General features: G+C 47.2%; 1 protein-coding gene across 1 annotated transcript in view; it reads right to left on the bottom strand.

The window, feature by feature from the left end:
- Window positions 1-17,375, bottom strand: part of LOC119929740 (5'-nucleotidase domain-containing protein 2-like) — a 57,101-nt gene that overhangs the window by 19,199 nt on the left and 20,527 nt on the right. Inside the window, 5 exon segments of the mRNA XM_038747993.1 lie at window positions 7,543-7,671; window positions 8,667-8,760; window positions 11,914-11,969; window positions 13,276-13,350; window positions 13,967-14,151. Of these exon segments, the coding sequence (XP_038603921.1) occupies window positions 7,543-7,671; window positions 8,667-8,760; window positions 11,914-11,969; window positions 13,276-13,350; window positions 13,967-14,151 (539 nt within the window).

Raw genomic sequence — 17,375 nt, 5'->3', positions numbered from 1 at the left:
TTGCTTGAACCCATCCTAGCACTTAGTACAGGGCTTGGCACACTGTAAATAACACAACATCCAGCTGTTGAGAATCCAATGCACATATTTCTCCTGCAACTACCCAAAATTCTTTCCCTTCCCACATTTCACCTCTCCTTACTCAAACTTGCCTTCCCTGCTCATATCCTCCTCCAGGAGGCCTTCCCAGACTGAGCCCCTTCCTTCCTCTCCCCCTCGTCCCCCTCTCCATCCCCCCCATCTTACCTCCTTCCCTTCCCCACAGTACCTGTATATATGTTTGTACATATTTATTACTCATTTATTTATTTATTTTACTTGTACACATCTATTCTATTTTATTTTGTTAGTATGTTTGGTGTTGTTCTCTGTCTCCCCCTTTTAGACTGTGAGCCCACTGTTGGGTAGGGACTGTCTCTATATGTTGCCAACTTGTACTTCCCAAGCGCTTAGTACGGTGCTCTGCACACAGTAAGCGCTCAATAAATACGATTGATTGATTTATTGATATCCGACAATTACTCTCTCCCGCTTTCAAAGCCTTACTGAAGGCCACATTTCCTCCAAGAGGCCTTCCCTGACTAAAACCTCTTTTCCTCTTCTCCCACTCCCTAATGTGTCACCCTTACTTGCTCCCTTTATTCATCTTGAGCCCACTATTGGGTAGGGACTGTCTCTATATGTTGCCAACTTGTACTTCCCAAGCGCTTAGTACAGTGCTCTGCACACAGTAAGCGCCCAATAAATACGATTGATGATGATGATGATCTTCTCCCTGCCAACCCCACAGCACTTATGTATCTACCCATAATTTACTTATAATTAACGTCTGTCTCCCCCTCTAGACTGTAAGCTCACTGTGGGCAGGGAATGTGTCTATTGTTCTACTGTGCTCTCCCAAGTGCTTAGTACAGTGTTCTGCACAGAGTAAGTGCTCAATAAATAAGACTGACTGACTCATCAGATTTCAGGATGAAGTCCGTCAATCAATCAACCAATCAATCGTATTTATTGAGCGCTTACTGTGTGCAGAGCACTGTACTAAGCGCTTGGGAAGTACAAATTGGCAACATATAGAGACAGTCCCTACCCAACAGTGGGCTCACAGTCTAAAAGGGGGAGACAAAACCAAGCATACTAACAAAATAAAATAAATAGAATAGACACGTACAAGTAAAGTAAATAAATAAATATGTACAAACATATATACAGGTGCTGTGGGGAAGGGAAGGAGGTAAGATGGAGGGGGGATGGAGAGGGGGACGAGGGGGAGCCTCGGTTTCCTCATCTGTAAGTGGGGATTGACTGTGAGCCCCACGTGGGACAACCTGATCATGTTATATCCCCCCCAGCGCTTAGAACAGTGCTTTGCACATAGTAAGCGCTTAACAAATGCCATCATTATTATTATACAGGTATATATACATATATAAATGTGATTGATTGATTCCCAAGCGCTTAGTACAGTGCTCTGCACACAGTAAGCGCCGTCACCTTCTGGCTCGGTGGATGAGGTCCCTAAAATTCCCACACCCTTCCAGAGTAAGGACTTTTCAACAGCAGTACCCAGGAGGTGAGGGGGACCCCAAAATCCAGTGGGGTTCTGGGTTTCCCTCAGGGGCTCATGGGGTGGGGAGGCGAGGAGAACCATTCCTAACTGTAAGACGGGTGCCTCCCCCCACCTCCCTGGAGTCAGAGAGCAGTCCCCGACGTGAACTAAAAGGTGAGTGGCCTGTCACTGAGAAGTTTTAAAAGGCAACTCAGGGAGACATGCTACATTAGGGGGAAAAGTGCCACAGGACATCTGGGCACACAGACTGCGGAACATTCCTCAGCTCCGGGTCAAAGGGCAGCCTCCAAGGTTTCCAGTTACATTCCCTGGAGCCCCCCAGCAACTTGGCTTGCACAGGAGAGGAAAAGCTGTTATCTGAGCCCCCCCCCACCATCCTCCCTGCCAGGAACAAAAGAATCCTATTACTGCTGCAACGCCCAGGAACAGCTAAGGAGCTTACTCAAGGCATAAAAGGGACAGCTTATGGAGAGATCTGGTTAGTCAGAGGCACGGGGGTGGGAGGTGTGAGTTCAGAAAAAGCCATTCAGGTGAAGGCCCCTCCCCTACAGTTCCAGAGGAGCCTTGGTCTGGTCTGGTCTTGCCCTTAGGTTACCCAAACTAAGAAGCCATAAGACCCACAGAGAAGTAGGTGGCTCAGTGGAAAGAGCCCGGGCTTTGGAGTCAGAGGTCATGGGTTCAAATCCCGGCTCCGTCAATTGTCAGCTGTGTGACTCTGGGCAAGTCACTTAACTTCTCTGTGCCTCAGTTCCCTCATCTGTAAAATGGGGTTTAAGACTGTGAGCCCCCCCGTGGGACAACCTGATCGCCTTGTAACCTCCCCAGCGCTTAGAACAGTGCTCTGCACATAGTAAGCGCTTAATAAATGCCATTCTTATTAGTATTATTCTCTGTGCCTCAGTTCCCTCATCTGTAAAATGGGGATTAAGACTGTGAGCCCCACATGGGACAACCTGATTACCTTGTATCTACCCAAGTGCTTAGAACAGTGCTTATATATACCCAAGTGCCTGTATATCTGTATATATGTTTGTACATATTTATTACTCTATTTATTTACTTTACTTGTAAGTATCTATTCTATTTATTTTATTTTGTTAGTATGTTTTGTTTTGTTGTCTGTCTCCCCCTTCTAGACTGTGAGCCCACTGTTGGGTAGGGACCATCTCTATATGTTGCCAACTTGTATATCCCAAGCGCTTAGTACAGTGCTCTGCACACAGTAAGCGCTCAATAAATACGATTGATTGATTGACTGCTTGGCACATAGTAAATGCTTAACAAATGCCATTATTATTATTATTATTATTACTACCCGTGGGCCATTGGGTAGGCTGGGAGAGGTTTGCGGTTCTCTAGTCTGCCAATGTGGCCCTTGCAAAGAAGAGGCAGGGCGTGACATCTTTAAGCACTTAAGTATCAAACACTGTTCTAAGTGCTGGGACAGATACAAGTCAATTAGGTTGAACACAGTCCCTGACCCGCGTAGGGCTCAGGGTCTAAATAGGAGGGAGAACAGGAGAACTGAGGCCCAGAGAAGTGAAGTGACTTGCCCAAGGTCACACAGCAAGCAGTTGGCAGAGCCGGAATTAGAACCCACGTCCTCTGACTCCCAGGGCCATGCTCTTTCAACTAGGCCATGCTGCTTCTCAGACACAGCCTGCTGAAACATCTCATAGCCTGGTGAAGGAAACGGGTGAATGCTGTTCTGAGAGGGGTGCCCCGAAGAATACAGAGGATTTTCTAAAGGGCTTGGGGTTTGGGATCCCAAAGCACCTCAAATATGGCTATACCATTCCCCATCTCTCCTGCCCATCTTGTAGCTAACTCTGCATTAAGAAAAAGCAGTGTGGCTCAGTGGAAAGAGCCCGGGCTTTGGAGTCAGAGGTCAGGGGTTCAAATCCAGGCTCCACCAACTGTCAGCTGTGTGACTTTGGGCAAGTCACCTAACTTCTCTCAGCCTCAGTTCCCTCATCTGTAAAATGGGGATTAAAACTGTGAGCCCCCCATGGGACAACCTGATTACCTTGCAACCTCCCCAGTGCTTAGAACAGTGCTTTGCACATAGTAAGCGCTTAACAAATACTACTATTATTATTATTATTAAGGAAAGAAAGAAAAAAACCCAAGAAAACCACCCACCCTCCCGCACTGACTCTGAGAATCACAGCAGCCTGTCAGGAGCTGCTGCTGTTTAGAAAAGCAACATTGCCTAGTGGAAAGAGCATGGCCCAGGAGTCTGGGGATCTGGGTTTCAATCCCAGCTCTGCCACTGGCCTGTTATGTGACCTTGGGCAAATCTCTTCTCTTTGCCTTGATTTCTTCAACTATAAAATGGGGATTTAATGCCTGTTCTCCCTCCAGCTTAGACTGTGAGTTCCCTGCGGGACAGGGACGGCGTCTGAGCTGATTAATCTGTATCTATCCCAGAGCCTGACGCATAGTAAGCGCTTAACAAATATCATAAAGAGAAAAAACCCACACATAGGCCTGAATTCCTGGGGGAGCCTTGCATGTTCACGGCAGTGTGATTAATGGAAAAATACCAGTCCTAGGATGGGGGGAGGGAAGGCGGTCCTGGGAAGCACAAATGGGGGCGGGGAGGGAGGGGAAGGAGGGCATGGAAAAGACAGAAATCAAAGTGATCAAATGTTTTCCTGGGATGCCTCCAAGAACCAGACTTTTTCCCAAGGTTGGACAACATTACTGCAAGACGGCAGAAGTGGGGCCCTGGAATTAGGAGTCGGGGGCCCAGACGGGGGCGAAAAAAAGCCCTTCCAGAATGGTGGGGGATCCCCGTTGCCCTGCTTACCAGCATAGCATTGACCAGGGTTCGGAGTCTTGGGGAAGGGCCCCAGATCTCCCCATCCCTCACCTCAGCTTCTTCCTTCCCAAAAAGGAGTTTCTGTCTCCCACTTCTAGACTATGAGTCCATTGTTGGGTAGGGACCATCTGTATATGTTGCCAACTTGTACTTCCCAAGCGCTTAGTACAGTGCTCTGTACACAGTAAGCACTCAATAAATACGATTGATGATGACGATGATGATTATTATTATTATTATTATTAGGGGTGGGACACAGACATCAATATAAATACAATTACAGACCTCTACTTAAGTGATGTGGGGTGGGGAGAGGGGGTTCCCCCCCAGCTGGCCCACTCTGGCCCTGCTGCTCGCCTGGCCTCCGGGGCTGGCTCTCCTCAGGCCCCATCTCCTCCTCCATCCTCTCCTCCTCCATTTCCTTCCTCCCTCTCTTCCCTCCATCCCTTCCTCTGCCCAGTCCTCCATCCATCCCATCCCCCTCCACCTGAGGGGTGCTTTACTTGGGGCCCTGGCCAGGCAGCAGACTCACAGCCCACGCATACCTGTCGCCACCCGGCCTGCGGGGCCATTCTGCTGCCCGGCCACGAAGTCCTGGATGAGGCCGCTCAGGGAGCCCTCAGGCCCCAGTGCCGCCGCCTCACGCACGGCCGCAGCCAGTGCTCACTATGGGCCAGGCACTGTACTAAGTGCTGGGATAGATGCAGGATGCACTCTTTGTTCAACTTTCTCCCCAAGAAGCAGTCAGCAAGGCAGCCAAATGTTTCGGGATAGTGGGCCCTTCGCCCCTGTTCCTAGCAGAGCCTGGAAATCACCATGCCTCTGGCTCAGCTAAATCCCCTCCTTGCAAAGTGCTCGGCACATAGTAAGTGCTTAACAAATACCATCATTTTTATTATTCAAAGCGTTCTGAGGATGCAGCCATCGGTCCCAGCTGTGCGGTTGCTGATAGGCTAAATCCACCAGGACACAGAAGAGCAGAGAAGCAGCCAACTACTTCTGCCTGACCACTCCATCTGCTCAGCTCCTACATATACACATCCTCCTTTTCCCCACACCTGACTCCCTCAGCTCCTCTCTAATCTGGGTGCAAGGGAATTCAGGCTTGTGTGTGGCAGGTCTGGCCTGCTAATAATAATAACTGTACTTGTTAAGCACTATGTGTCAAGCACTGTTATAAGCACTGGGGTAGGTAGAAGTTAATCAGGTTGGACACAGTCCCTCACCCACATGGGTCTCAGAGTCTTAATCCCCATTTTACATGGGAGGGAACTATGGACCAAGTCAAGTGACTTGCCCAAGGTCACACAGCAGACATGTTGTGGATCCAGGATTAGAACCCAGGTCCTTCTGATTCACAGGCCCATGCTCTATCCACTAAGCCAAGTGGCTTCTCTATTAAGACAAGCTGCAAACCATCCCAGCAGCCCAAACTGGCTAATTCCTACCGGTGTTTGCCTAGCTTGGACCTTACCTAGAAACTGGAAGGGCAAAGTGGGCTTCCTTTCTCCGAGGAAGCTTAGCAAGAGGCCTGTCTTACAGGGGAAGGGCTTGTTTATCAGAGCTCCTTCTGTTTAAGGGGAGTTATCAGGAGCTCCTGACAACTAAAGGCCAGTTAGTTTTACGTCACCCCCTCCTCGGCTGTTGGGAGGCTAGTGGCCCCCTAACTACTTGCTTGATGGCTCCCTGCAGCTGCCCAAAGATAGATAACTGCTGCCCCCCATCAAAGACTCTGCTTCTCTCGAACAGAACAGCCTGTTCTTTTGCAGTCAGTGGCACGAGAAGGAAAAAACACACAATTCCAATGACCTCAAATGCAACAACTACCGTGGGGAAAGCACTCGTTCCTCTACAAAGAAGATCGCATCCTAAAAGTAGCTACATAAGAGCTCCCAGCTTGCGCCCCTCACCACCCCTGGTTGTCCCAAAGGAATAGAAGACATGCAAACACCCAAGAAAAGGCAGGGAAGGGAGGAAAGAAAAAGCAACCATTTCCCGACAGCTGTCACAAACGCATTTAGGCATCTGGTGCTGAGGAAGTTTTCATTCCATCCATGGCCCGCGATGTTTGCAGAACCAAATTTATCCAACGCTTAGAACAGTGCTTTGCATATAGTAAGCGCTTAACAAATACCGTCATTATTATTATACCAAACCCATTCGGCCCGCACAGCCTAGATTCCTTTCTAGGAAACAAGTACTGTCCCAATTAATAATAATAATAATTCTGGCATTTCTTAAGCGCTTACTTTGTACCAGGCACTGTAATTAAGCGCTGGGGTGGATACAAGCAAATCGGGTTGGACACAGTCCTTGTACCACATGGGGCTCATATTCTTAATCCCCATTTTACAGATGGAGTAACTGAGGCCCAAAGAAGTGAAAGTGACTTGCCCAAGGTCACACAACAATGGAGCCAGGAGATTTTGTCGTGCTTGCTGAACTACCTCACTTTCCTCTGGGGAGAGAGATGAACAAAGAGTGCATCTTGTATCTACACAAGCACTTAGTATACTGCCTGGTCCATAGTAAGTACTTAACAAATACCATTAAAAATAAAAATAAAAAAAAAGATCAGTGGCAGGGATGGAGGAATGCTATATTTTTGGTGGGACAGTCAGCCTTTAGTCACATTCCTCTCCAACCACACACCTAACTCCTTTGGCCCCATCGATTGTAAAATGGTTTTGAACTGAGTGACAAAGTGTAAAGTGTAGTACTAAGCACTGAATGGATCCTTCGGAGGGAGTGGGACCGTGAAGGGAAGGTCTTTTCAGCCAACCCTCCTGCTCCTCTCTGTGGGGTTTGGGACTCTGCTTCCAGCCCAAAAGCAGAACCTCCTTTAACACTGGGCAAGAAGTTACTCTACAAAGGTCAAGAATTTGGGGAAGTGAAATGCTAAGTAACACAGGGGCTTCGTCATTTGCTGAACGCCCTTTGCTGAAAAACTCAACTAGCGGGATGCTGACACAGCATCAGACCTTCAGAGTTTGCCAGTGGATTAACAGCCTGTCTGGGGTAAGAGGGGAAGAGATTAAAAACCAGAAGAGCCTGAACTCCAGACTTCCAAACTGTTACTGATGTTACTCTGGAGCACAGATACCAATCAGGGTCAATTTCTCGGCTACAGACAGCTAAAGGCCCTCACCGTGACATCCTTGTATAGGTGGATCGGGTCATAGTCGATGTCATTGGTGATGAAAAAGTCGTTGGCCACGGCAAGGAGGGTCATCTCTGGGAGGGAGAAAATGTCCATGAACTGCTTCACTGCTGGCCCCTGAGAGAGAAGGGAAATGAGGGTGGTACTTTCTTTCTCCCCGTGGCCCTGCAGACGGTTTTCTTACTGACGTCGCCAGCAGGCTGAGTCCAGGGTCAGGAAAACCAGATCCTTGCCTTTCCCATTCCCCCCGCAAAACCCCAGCTGATTCTTCTGATTTTCCAGGCCAGGCGGCCGGTAGGAAAGGGCGGCTCAGGCAGCCACCCTTTCAACCACCTCCCCGGCCCCACATTTCCCCTCCGGCTGCAGTCACCGGCCGTTTTCTGAAAAGAATGAAAACCATCTACAGATTTCTTCCGCAGTTCACACCTTTTCTAAGTCAAAAATGCCCGGTGAGCTCAACCGTTGGCAGTGCCGTGTTTAAGATCCGTCACCTCAGGTCCAATCGGCATTCCCTGACGGTCTCGGCTGGAGGCAAAGACCAACCTTGCCACGGAAGCTCAAACCCAATCTCTCGCCCTGGAGTTTGTTAGTCCAGGACATAGCGAGGCCCACAGCCATCAATCGGTCAATCTCTAGGGTTGATGGAGGGCCTGCTGTCTGCCCAGAAGTGGACTATGGGCTTGGGATTTGGGGAACAGGTTTGCTATGCCATCTTACACCTGTATATATGTATATATCTTTGTACATATTTATTACTCTATTTATTTATTTATTTTACTTGTACATATCTATTCAATTTATTTTATTTTGTTAGTACATAGATATACGTATATATCTTTGTACATATTTATTACTCTATTTATTTATTTATTTTACTTGTACATATCTATTCTATTTATTTTATTTTGTTAGTATGTTTGGTTTATTTTTTTTTTCTCTGTCTCCCCCTTTTAGACTGTGAGCCCAATGTTGGGTAGGGACTGTCTCTATATATTGCCAATTTGTACTTCCCAAGCGCTTAGTACAGTGCTCTGCACATAGTAAGCGCTCAATAAATATGATTGATTGATTATGTGTGGTCCAAGTCCCCCTAGTCGCCTCATCACACTCACCTTGCCGTAGAACCCGCTGACCTGGTGCAGAGGGATATGGTGTGTCCCCTGATACAGGTCAGTCACCTCCTCGTCGGGAACTGGCTTCAGGCCCCTAGGAGAGATGAAGAGAGGCGGCAGAGGGTTAGAGGAAGCGATCCTCAAGAAGAGGGAGAAGCAGTGTAGCCTAGTGGAAAGAGCACGGGTTTAGGAGTTGGAGGATCTGGGTTCTAATCCCGGCTCCACCACTGTCGGCCGGATGACCTTAGGCAAGTCACTTCTCTGAGCCTTAGCTACCTCATAGGTAAAATGCGGATTAAGACTGTAAGCCCCTTGTGGGACAGGGACTGTGTCCAACTGTAATAAATATGTACATACATACATATTTATTACTCTATTTATTTATTTATTTATTTTACTTGTACATATCTATCCTATTTATTTTATTTTGTTGGTATGTTTGGTTTTGTTCTCTGTCTCCCCGTTTTAGACTGTGAGCCCACTGTTGGGTAGGGACTGTCTCTATGTGTTGCCAATTTGTACTTCCCAAGCGCTTAGTACAGTGCTCTGCACATAGTAAGCGCTCAATAAATACGATTGATGATGATGATGATGAACTGAATTACCTTGTATCTACCCCAGAGCCCAGTACGGTGCCTGGCACATAGTAAGCGGTTAGTAAATACCATTAGAAAAGAAGCGTGGCCTAGTGGATAGAGCATGGGCCTAAGAGTCAAAAGGACTTGGGTTCTAATACGGGCTCTGCCACCTGTCTGCTGTTAAACCTTGGTCAAGCCTCAGTTACCTCATCTGTAAAATGGGGATTAAGACTGTGAGCCCTACATGGGACTCAGACTTTGTTCCACCTGATTAACTCGTATCTACCCCGGCGCTTAGTACAGTGCCTGGCACATAATAAATACTTACAAATACCACCAAAAAAACTGTGGGGGGGGGTGTGTGTGACAGATCAAGGGAAGGGATGGTAGGGAGAATGACCAATGCATACTGTCAATGCTCCTTAGAAAATGTTGTTGTCTTTTCTTGTCTGGGCAGGAAGTTGGGGTGGTGGGTGGGGCAGTGGTACATTAGAGAAGCAGCGGGGCTCAGTGGGAAGAGCACGGGCTCTGGAGTCAGAGGTCATGAGTTCAAATCCCGACTCTGCCACTTGTCAGCTGTGTGACTTTGGGCAAGTCACTTAACTTCTCTGTGCTTCAGTTACCTCATCTGCAAAATGGGGATTAAGATTGTGAGCCCCGCATGGGACAACCTGATCACCTTGTAACCTCCCCAGCACTTAGAACAGTGCTTTGCACAAAGTAAGCACTTAATAATAATAATAATAATAATGGCATTTATTAAGCGCTTGCACTGCTTTAAGCGCTGGGGAGGTTACAAGGTGATCAGGTTGTCCCACAGGGGGCTGTCTTAATCCCCATTTTACAGATGAGGTAACTGAGGCCCAAAGAAGTTAAGTGACTTGCCCAAAGTCACACAGCTGACAATTGGCAGAGCCGGGATTCAAACCCATGACCTCTGACTCCAAAGCCCGTGCTCTTTCATCATTATTATTATTACGACTACATCCTGCAAAGTGCCACCGCTGGCGTGCACCACTCTCACAAACGAGCTCCGGCCTGGAGGAAGTGTTCCTCTAGGGCCGGGGGAGGAAGGGAACAGAAGCAGAAATCTTAGCTTAGGATGCAGTGGCCCGCAGGGTAGAACAGGGCACCGTACCTGTCTCCAGGGAGGGACGGGCCACTGCTGGTTCTGGAGATCTCACTGCTTGGATCCTGGGTTTCTGCTTGGCTGCGGGGTGGGGAAGGGTTGGGGGTGGTCCCAGGAGGTGAAGAGTGGGGACTGGAGCCCACTGTTGGGTAGGGACTGTCTCTATATGTTGCCAATTTGTACTTCCCAAGCGCTTAGTACAGTGCTCTGCACATAGTAAGCGCTCAATAAATACGATTGATGATGATGATGGAGGGCAATCACCTAGGTGATGCCCCCCTCCAGCAGTAAAAGGAGTTGGTGCCTCGGGCACTTTGGTATCCACCCCACCCTCAGCTCCACACCACTCATGTTTCTATCCTAACTTTAATTTTTTCTTATTCACGTCGGCCTCCCCCTCTAGACTGGCAGCTCCCTGTGGGCAGGGAGTGTGTTTGCCAACTCTGTTGTACTGTGCTTCCCCAAGTACTTTGCACGGTGCTCTGCACACAGTAAGCGCTCAATAAATACCACTGATTGATTGATTGAAAATGCCACCCCCAGATTCCACTAGGCTCTAACCCGTTAGAGACTTGAAACTCACACACGAAAAGCCCCAAGCTTTTGGGATAACAGACTGACTGGCTGGCTGAAAGGTATCGCCTGGCCCCAAGAATAACAAAGCCGGTGGAATCGGGACGGGAAATTAGTCAGACCAAATAGAAACCAAAGTGTCTCTGGGTCATGAATATAAGGTACACGATAGAAAAAATAGCAAGCCTCTTCTTATGCACTAAAATGGTAAGGAGAATAAGAGAAAATAACTGCCGCCCTCAGTTTATTATTACTGTAGTATTTGTTAAGAGTTTACTATGCGTCAAGCACTTTTCTAAGCGCCAGGGTAGCTATAAGTTAATCGGGTTGGACACAATTCCTATTCCACAAGGTGCTCCCAGTCTAAGTAAAAGCGAGAATCTTCTCTTGGGTCTCCTAGGTCCCAAGTTTGCAACAAACAAATCATGGATCTACAATAATGTTAGGACACACCTGAGCCAGTCACATGGACACAAAGACCCTTCCCATGTTTTAGGGTTGAATAATAATAATGATAATGGCATTTATTAAGCGCGTACTATGTGCAAAGCACTGTCCTAAGCACTGGGGAGGTTACAAGGTGATCAGGTTGTCCCACGTGGGGCTCACAGTCTTAATTTGACAGATGAGGTAACAGGCACAGAGAAGTTGACCAAAGTGACTTGCCCAAAGTAACACAGATGACAAGTGGCAGAGCCGGGATTTGAACCCATGGCCTCTGACTCCAAATCCCGTGCTCTTTCCACTGAGCCACACTGCTTCTCTAATGTACCACTGCCCCGCCCACCACCCCAACTTCCCACCCAGACAACAAGATGACAACAGTTTCTAAGGAGCACTGACAGTATATACTGGTCATTCTCCCTACCATCCCTTCCCTTGATCTGTCACCCCCCTACCCCCCACACCCATTTTTTTTGTGGTATTTGTACCAAACACAAGGGTCGGTTGTCGCTGACACACTCACCTATACACAGTACCCATCTGGATGTAATGGAAGGCATCAATCTTCATCAGCAAGCCCTGGAACAGCCCCAAGAACAGACAGAGAGAAGGGAAAAGGCATTAGAAGGACTGCACATAGTGAACCCCTTTGGCTGTATATGTAAGAAATCCAGTAGATGAAGAGAAGCAGCATGGCTTAGTGGATACAGCACAGGCCTGGGAGACAGAAGGTCGTGGGTTCTAATCCCAGCTCTGTCACTTGTCTGCTGTGAGGTGACCTTGGGCAAGTCACTTAACTTCTCTGGGCTTCAGTTACCTCATCTGTAAAACGGGAATTACGACCGCAAGCACCACGTGGGACAGGGGCTGTGTCCAACCTGATTAGCTTATATCTACCCCAGTTCTCAGTATAATGCTTGGCACATAGTAAGCACTTAAAAATACCATTAAAAACCCCAAACAAAACAAAAACTTCAAAAAGAGACCAAGAAGAAAACAGAACTGGGCACCACAGCAGCTAACATGCAAACATAAAGCGACTGGACTGGTTCTGGTTTCTAGATCTGGGAGAAGGTGGGGCCTGGATGGTCCAACCCGCATCAGTCTTTCCAACCATGCTGGCACTCTGAGGGAACGCCTTCTCCGCCTGTACTGTTATCCTTAAATAGGAATCGTAGTTGGGTACGGAAGAAATTGATCAATAGTACTTAGAGAATAGAATAGAGAAGGAGTGTGGCTTAGTGGAAAAAGCTCAGGCTTTGGAGTCAGAGGTCATGGGTTCAAATCCCGGCTCCGCTAATTGTCAGCTGTGTGACTTTGGGCAAGTCACTTAACTTCTCTGGGCCTCAATTACCTAATCTGTAAAATGGGGATTAAGACTGTGAGCCCCACGTGGGACAACCTGATCACCTTGTAACCTCCCCAGTGCTTAGAACAGTGCTTTGCACACAGTAAGCGCTTAATAAATGCCATTATTATTATTATTACTGTGTGCAGAGCACGGTACCGAGTGCTTGAAGAGTACAATATAACAGAGTTGATAGTTACGTTCCCTGCCCATAAAGAGTTCACAGCCTAGATGGAGAGCTTCCAGTCTACGGGCAAGCGTCCAGATGAGAGGGCGAGCTTCCAGATGAGAAGGCAAGCGTCCAGTCTAGTGTGAGAGCTTCTGGACTAGAGGGTGAGCTTCCAGTCTACAGAGTGCGTCCTTCCAGAATAGAGGGTGGGCTTCGAGAATAGAGGGAGAGTTTCCAGTCTAGAGGTCAATACTTCTAGGAAACTGTCCCTTGAGTCTTGGCCTAATTCAGGCACCTCTTCCCATAGCCATCCCAGTGCTTTATAGGGCAAAGAGAGTTAGATTGTTAGAAGATCAGAGAAGCCTTACCTTGGGAATGTCGTAGTGCAGTCCTCGGATGGCAAAGTTAGGCAAGTAGTCATACTTGCGGATCCCCTCGGGATACTGGAACACAAATGAGGAAGGAAGGGAGGGAGCAATTATTGGCAGCGGGTTTTGAAAGGGAGAGGTTTTCAATCAGTAAGTGGTATTTATTGAGCGCTTACTGTGTACAGAGCACGGCACTAAGTGCTTGGAGAGTACAACGCGAAAGAATTACTGGATACGATCCCTGCCTACAACAAGCGTATATTCTAGAAGGGGACATGGGCATTAATGGTATTTATTGAGCGCTTACTGTGTGCAGAGCACTGTACTAAGTGCTTGGGAGAATGCATTACAGAGGTGGAAGACATGATCTTTGATCTCTGTAGAGGGAGATGGGCATTAAAATATATTACAGATAGGGGAAGCTAAGCTTGTTCTTGAGGGAGTCATCTCCCCCTCTCCAATGACTTGCAGGCAGAGTCAAGAGCTGGATCTGCAGCTCTGAAATTCATAACCCCAAGGGAACCTCACCCCTCTCGTCTCCCCAACTAAGCATCCAGGCCGCTTGAAGGCAGAAGCCACCTCAAGGACAAAGGAAGAGAACCTCAAACCCATCCTTCTTCAGAGAGGTTTGCTGCAAAACTCCTCTGTAAAAGCCCTGGAGACCAGCCCAGGCAGGGGGAAGCTCGCTTACCTTGTATTGTTCCACCAGGATGTCGCGGGCTGTGTTGTAGATCATGGAATGGAGGGCGTTGGAGTACAGGGCCAAAGTGTAGTCATAGTCAAAGCCGTAGATCTCAATGTCGCCCAGGCACACCTCATTGTTGGCATAGATGGTGGATGGGTTCAGAAGATTACAGACCCCGGGAGGAAGCAGGTCTGGAAGCACAAAACCAAGGGAAGATTGGAAAGGAGGCAGTGAGGAGTTAAAACACCCAGCCAGAGCAGAGACACGGGGTGCGGAAGCTACCCGTGGATGCCAAATTGTCTGCTCTGTGGCCTTGGAAAAGTCACTTCGCTTCTCTCTGCCTCAGTTACTTCATCTGTAAAACGGGGATTACGGGTGAACCCCCTGTAGGACATGAACAATGTCCAACCTGATTAGCTTGTACCTACCCCAGTGCTTAGAACAGTGCCTGGCACAGAGTAAGCGCTTAACAAATACCATAAAAAAGAAAAGTGATCACGGTTTGGTTCTCAGGATCGTCTCGGATTTCCCTTGTGATTGTGGGTGAGTCAAATTCTCAGAGTCTTCATTCAGAAAGAGTGGCTCTGTAGGCGCAAGGCAATTAATCATTAAGTGGCATTTAGTTCAGTGAGAGCAGGTAGCATTTCCCAAACGGAATAGCAAGCACTCCCTCAACTCCTATTTCTCCCGGCTCGCAGGTTTTTGGTTTTCCTATCATATGAGCATCATCAAATTATTAAATAATAAATTATAATTCATCTACCACCTGCTGCCAATTGTGCCCTACACCAGAAAGTCCAAGTATTGGTCTTACGAGCTAAAAATAACGGCATCACAATCAATCATAAGTATTGAGTGCTTACTGTGTGCAGAGCACTGTACTAAGCGTTTTAGAGTACAGCATAACAGAGTTGGTAGAAACGTTCCCTGACCCGGTAGCTTGCCTAAAGTCACACAGCAAACAAGGAAAACCCAAGCATCTGGGAACAGAGCTCCAGTTCCTTATAATAATAATGGTATTTATTAAGTGCTTACTATGTGCCAGGCACTGTACTAAGCGCTGATAATTATGGTGTTTGTTAAGCACTTACTATGTGCCATGTGCCGTTCTAAACCCTGGGGTAGATATAAGTTAATCAGGTTGTCCCATTTCAAAACAGTGGGAGGAGGTGGAGCATCAACATTTGTTCTATTTGTTCAATTTATTCTGCCGATTTTGACACCTGTCTACATGTTTTGTTTTGTTGTAGACAAACCCTTCTAGACTGTGAGCTCGTTGTTGGGTAGGGACCATCTCTATATGTTGCCGACTTGGACTTCCCAAGCGCTTAGTACAGTGCTCTGCACACAGAATGCGCTCAATAAATACAACTGAATGAATGAATCAACAGCTAATCTGCAGATGAGCTTTGCAGCGAAGAGCAGAACTATGATGGCTGGAAAATATTAATCAATCAATCAATCAATCGTATTTATTGAATGAATGAACTACACGCCTAGGAGAGTGACACAACAACAGACACATTCCCTGCCCACAACAAGCTTACAGTCTAGAGGGGGAGACAGACATTAATATACACAAATTAGTTAATACTCCTGGCCCTGGGCAATCCCAGTCATTTTACAGTTGCAACTTTAAGCAATGCTTTAGTCCTCTGAGCTCACTATCAAATCCCAATCGCCTTCAAGTTGAACAATTTGTGCCAGGAAATACTGCCCCAAAATGAGTCATCTTTCTTAGGTCGGGGTCACATCCTGGGCTCCCTGCGTCATTGGCAAAGGCTTTCTACACATCCTCTTATTTCAAGAGATGGAAGAAATGGAACTTTAATGCAAACACTGTCTCCAATCTGTGCCAAACGTTCAGAGTAGAAAGGGTGCAGCACGACCATTTGGCTGAAGTGTCCGTCACCCTTTATTAAGAAATAAGACGCCAACATAAACACTTTCTAAATCTCGCCTTGAAAACATCTGGAACATCCAATAGCATTGTTGTGTGCGATCAGGTGCCATGGCGGTTGTCTAAGAAGACCAATAATCTCTCTTGTATCTTGATAAAAAAGAAAAACAAAAACACTCCTGTCCCACCCAGATTGCCCAGAGACTTCCAGCATTGTTAAAGCCTGATAAAATGTAATCTGAAGTAAGCAATTGCCTTCCCAATGCCTGTGCAAACCGACACCTTCAAAGGAAGAGCATCACCGGCTGCTGAGAAAAAGGGATATAGGATTCTTAAGATCCTTGTGAAAAGTAATTGAAAATTAATTAGGGGCTGAATTTGATAGACCCAACTGATGCTGGAATGCCCTCCCTCTGCCTATCTGCCAAGCTAGCTCTCTTCCTCCCTTCAAGGCCCTGCTGAGAGCTCACCTCCTCCAGGAGGCCTTCCCAGACTGAGCCCCTTCTTTCCTCTCCCTCTCGTCCCCCTCTCCATCCCCCCGTCTTACCTCCTTCCCTTCCCCACAGCACCTGTATATATGTACATATGGTTGTACATATTTATTACTCTATTTATTTATTTATTTATTTTACCTGTACATTTCTATCCTACTTATTTTATTTTGTTGGTATGTTTGGTTCTGTTCTCTGTCTCCCCCTTTTAGACTGTGAGCCCACTGTTGGGTAGGGACTGTCTCTATGTGATGCCAATTTGTACTTCCCAAGTGCTTAGTACAGTGCTCTGCACATAGTAAGCGCTCAATAAATACGATTGACTGATTGATTGATTGATTGATGATGAGCCCTTTTTGCTCAATTCTACCAAGAAATCTCGAATCTTTGAAAGGCAGATGTTGCAAAATCAACCTTCAGTCAATGAGAGAGCAGGGTGGTCTAGTGGATAGAGCAGGGGCCTGGAACTCACAAGAACCTGGGTTCTAATCCCGGCTCCATCACCTGTCTGCTGTGTGACCTTGGGCAAGTCATACAATTTCTCCGTGCCTGTTATCTCAACTGTAAAATGGAGCTTAAGACTGTAAGCTCCATGTGGGATATGGACTATGTCCAACCTGAGTAACCTGATTCGACCCCAGCGATTAGTACAGTGTCTGGTACATAGTTAGCACTTAGCAAAGACCATTTTTTTAAAAAAAATAAATGAACTGTCAACAAAGCGTATCTTCCTCAGGCCCCAAAGCTCAAGCCTGAAAACGAACTTTCCGGGCTGCCCTTCTTTGGGCCTGACTCTTGGGTCAATCGGAACAACGGAGCCTCTCAAGAATAAATAGCGCTGGAAGAATGGAGGCCAGGGAAAGAATGGGGAGTGGTGGGTGGGGAGGGCAGAGGAGAAGGAGAAAAATGCCTTCCCAGCTGCATGAAAGGGTCATTTACAGCCAGGAACCGTTGGATTAAATCCATTTTCTCTAAATTGCAGGCTGTACTGCTAAGATTTCTGGAGGCCCTTAAGGAGCCCTCA

The sequence above is a fragment of the Tachyglossus aculeatus genome, chromosome 6 (assembly GCF_015852505.1).
Source record: "Tachyglossus aculeatus isolate mTacAcu1 chromosome 6, mTacAcu1.pri, whole genome shotgun sequence".
Taxonomy (NCBI): Eukaryota; Metazoa; Chordata; class Mammalia; order Monotremata; family Tachyglossidae; genus Tachyglossus; species Tachyglossus aculeatus.
Note: the sequence above shows the minus strand (reverse complement) of the source record. Positions and strands in the feature narration are given on the sequence as shown.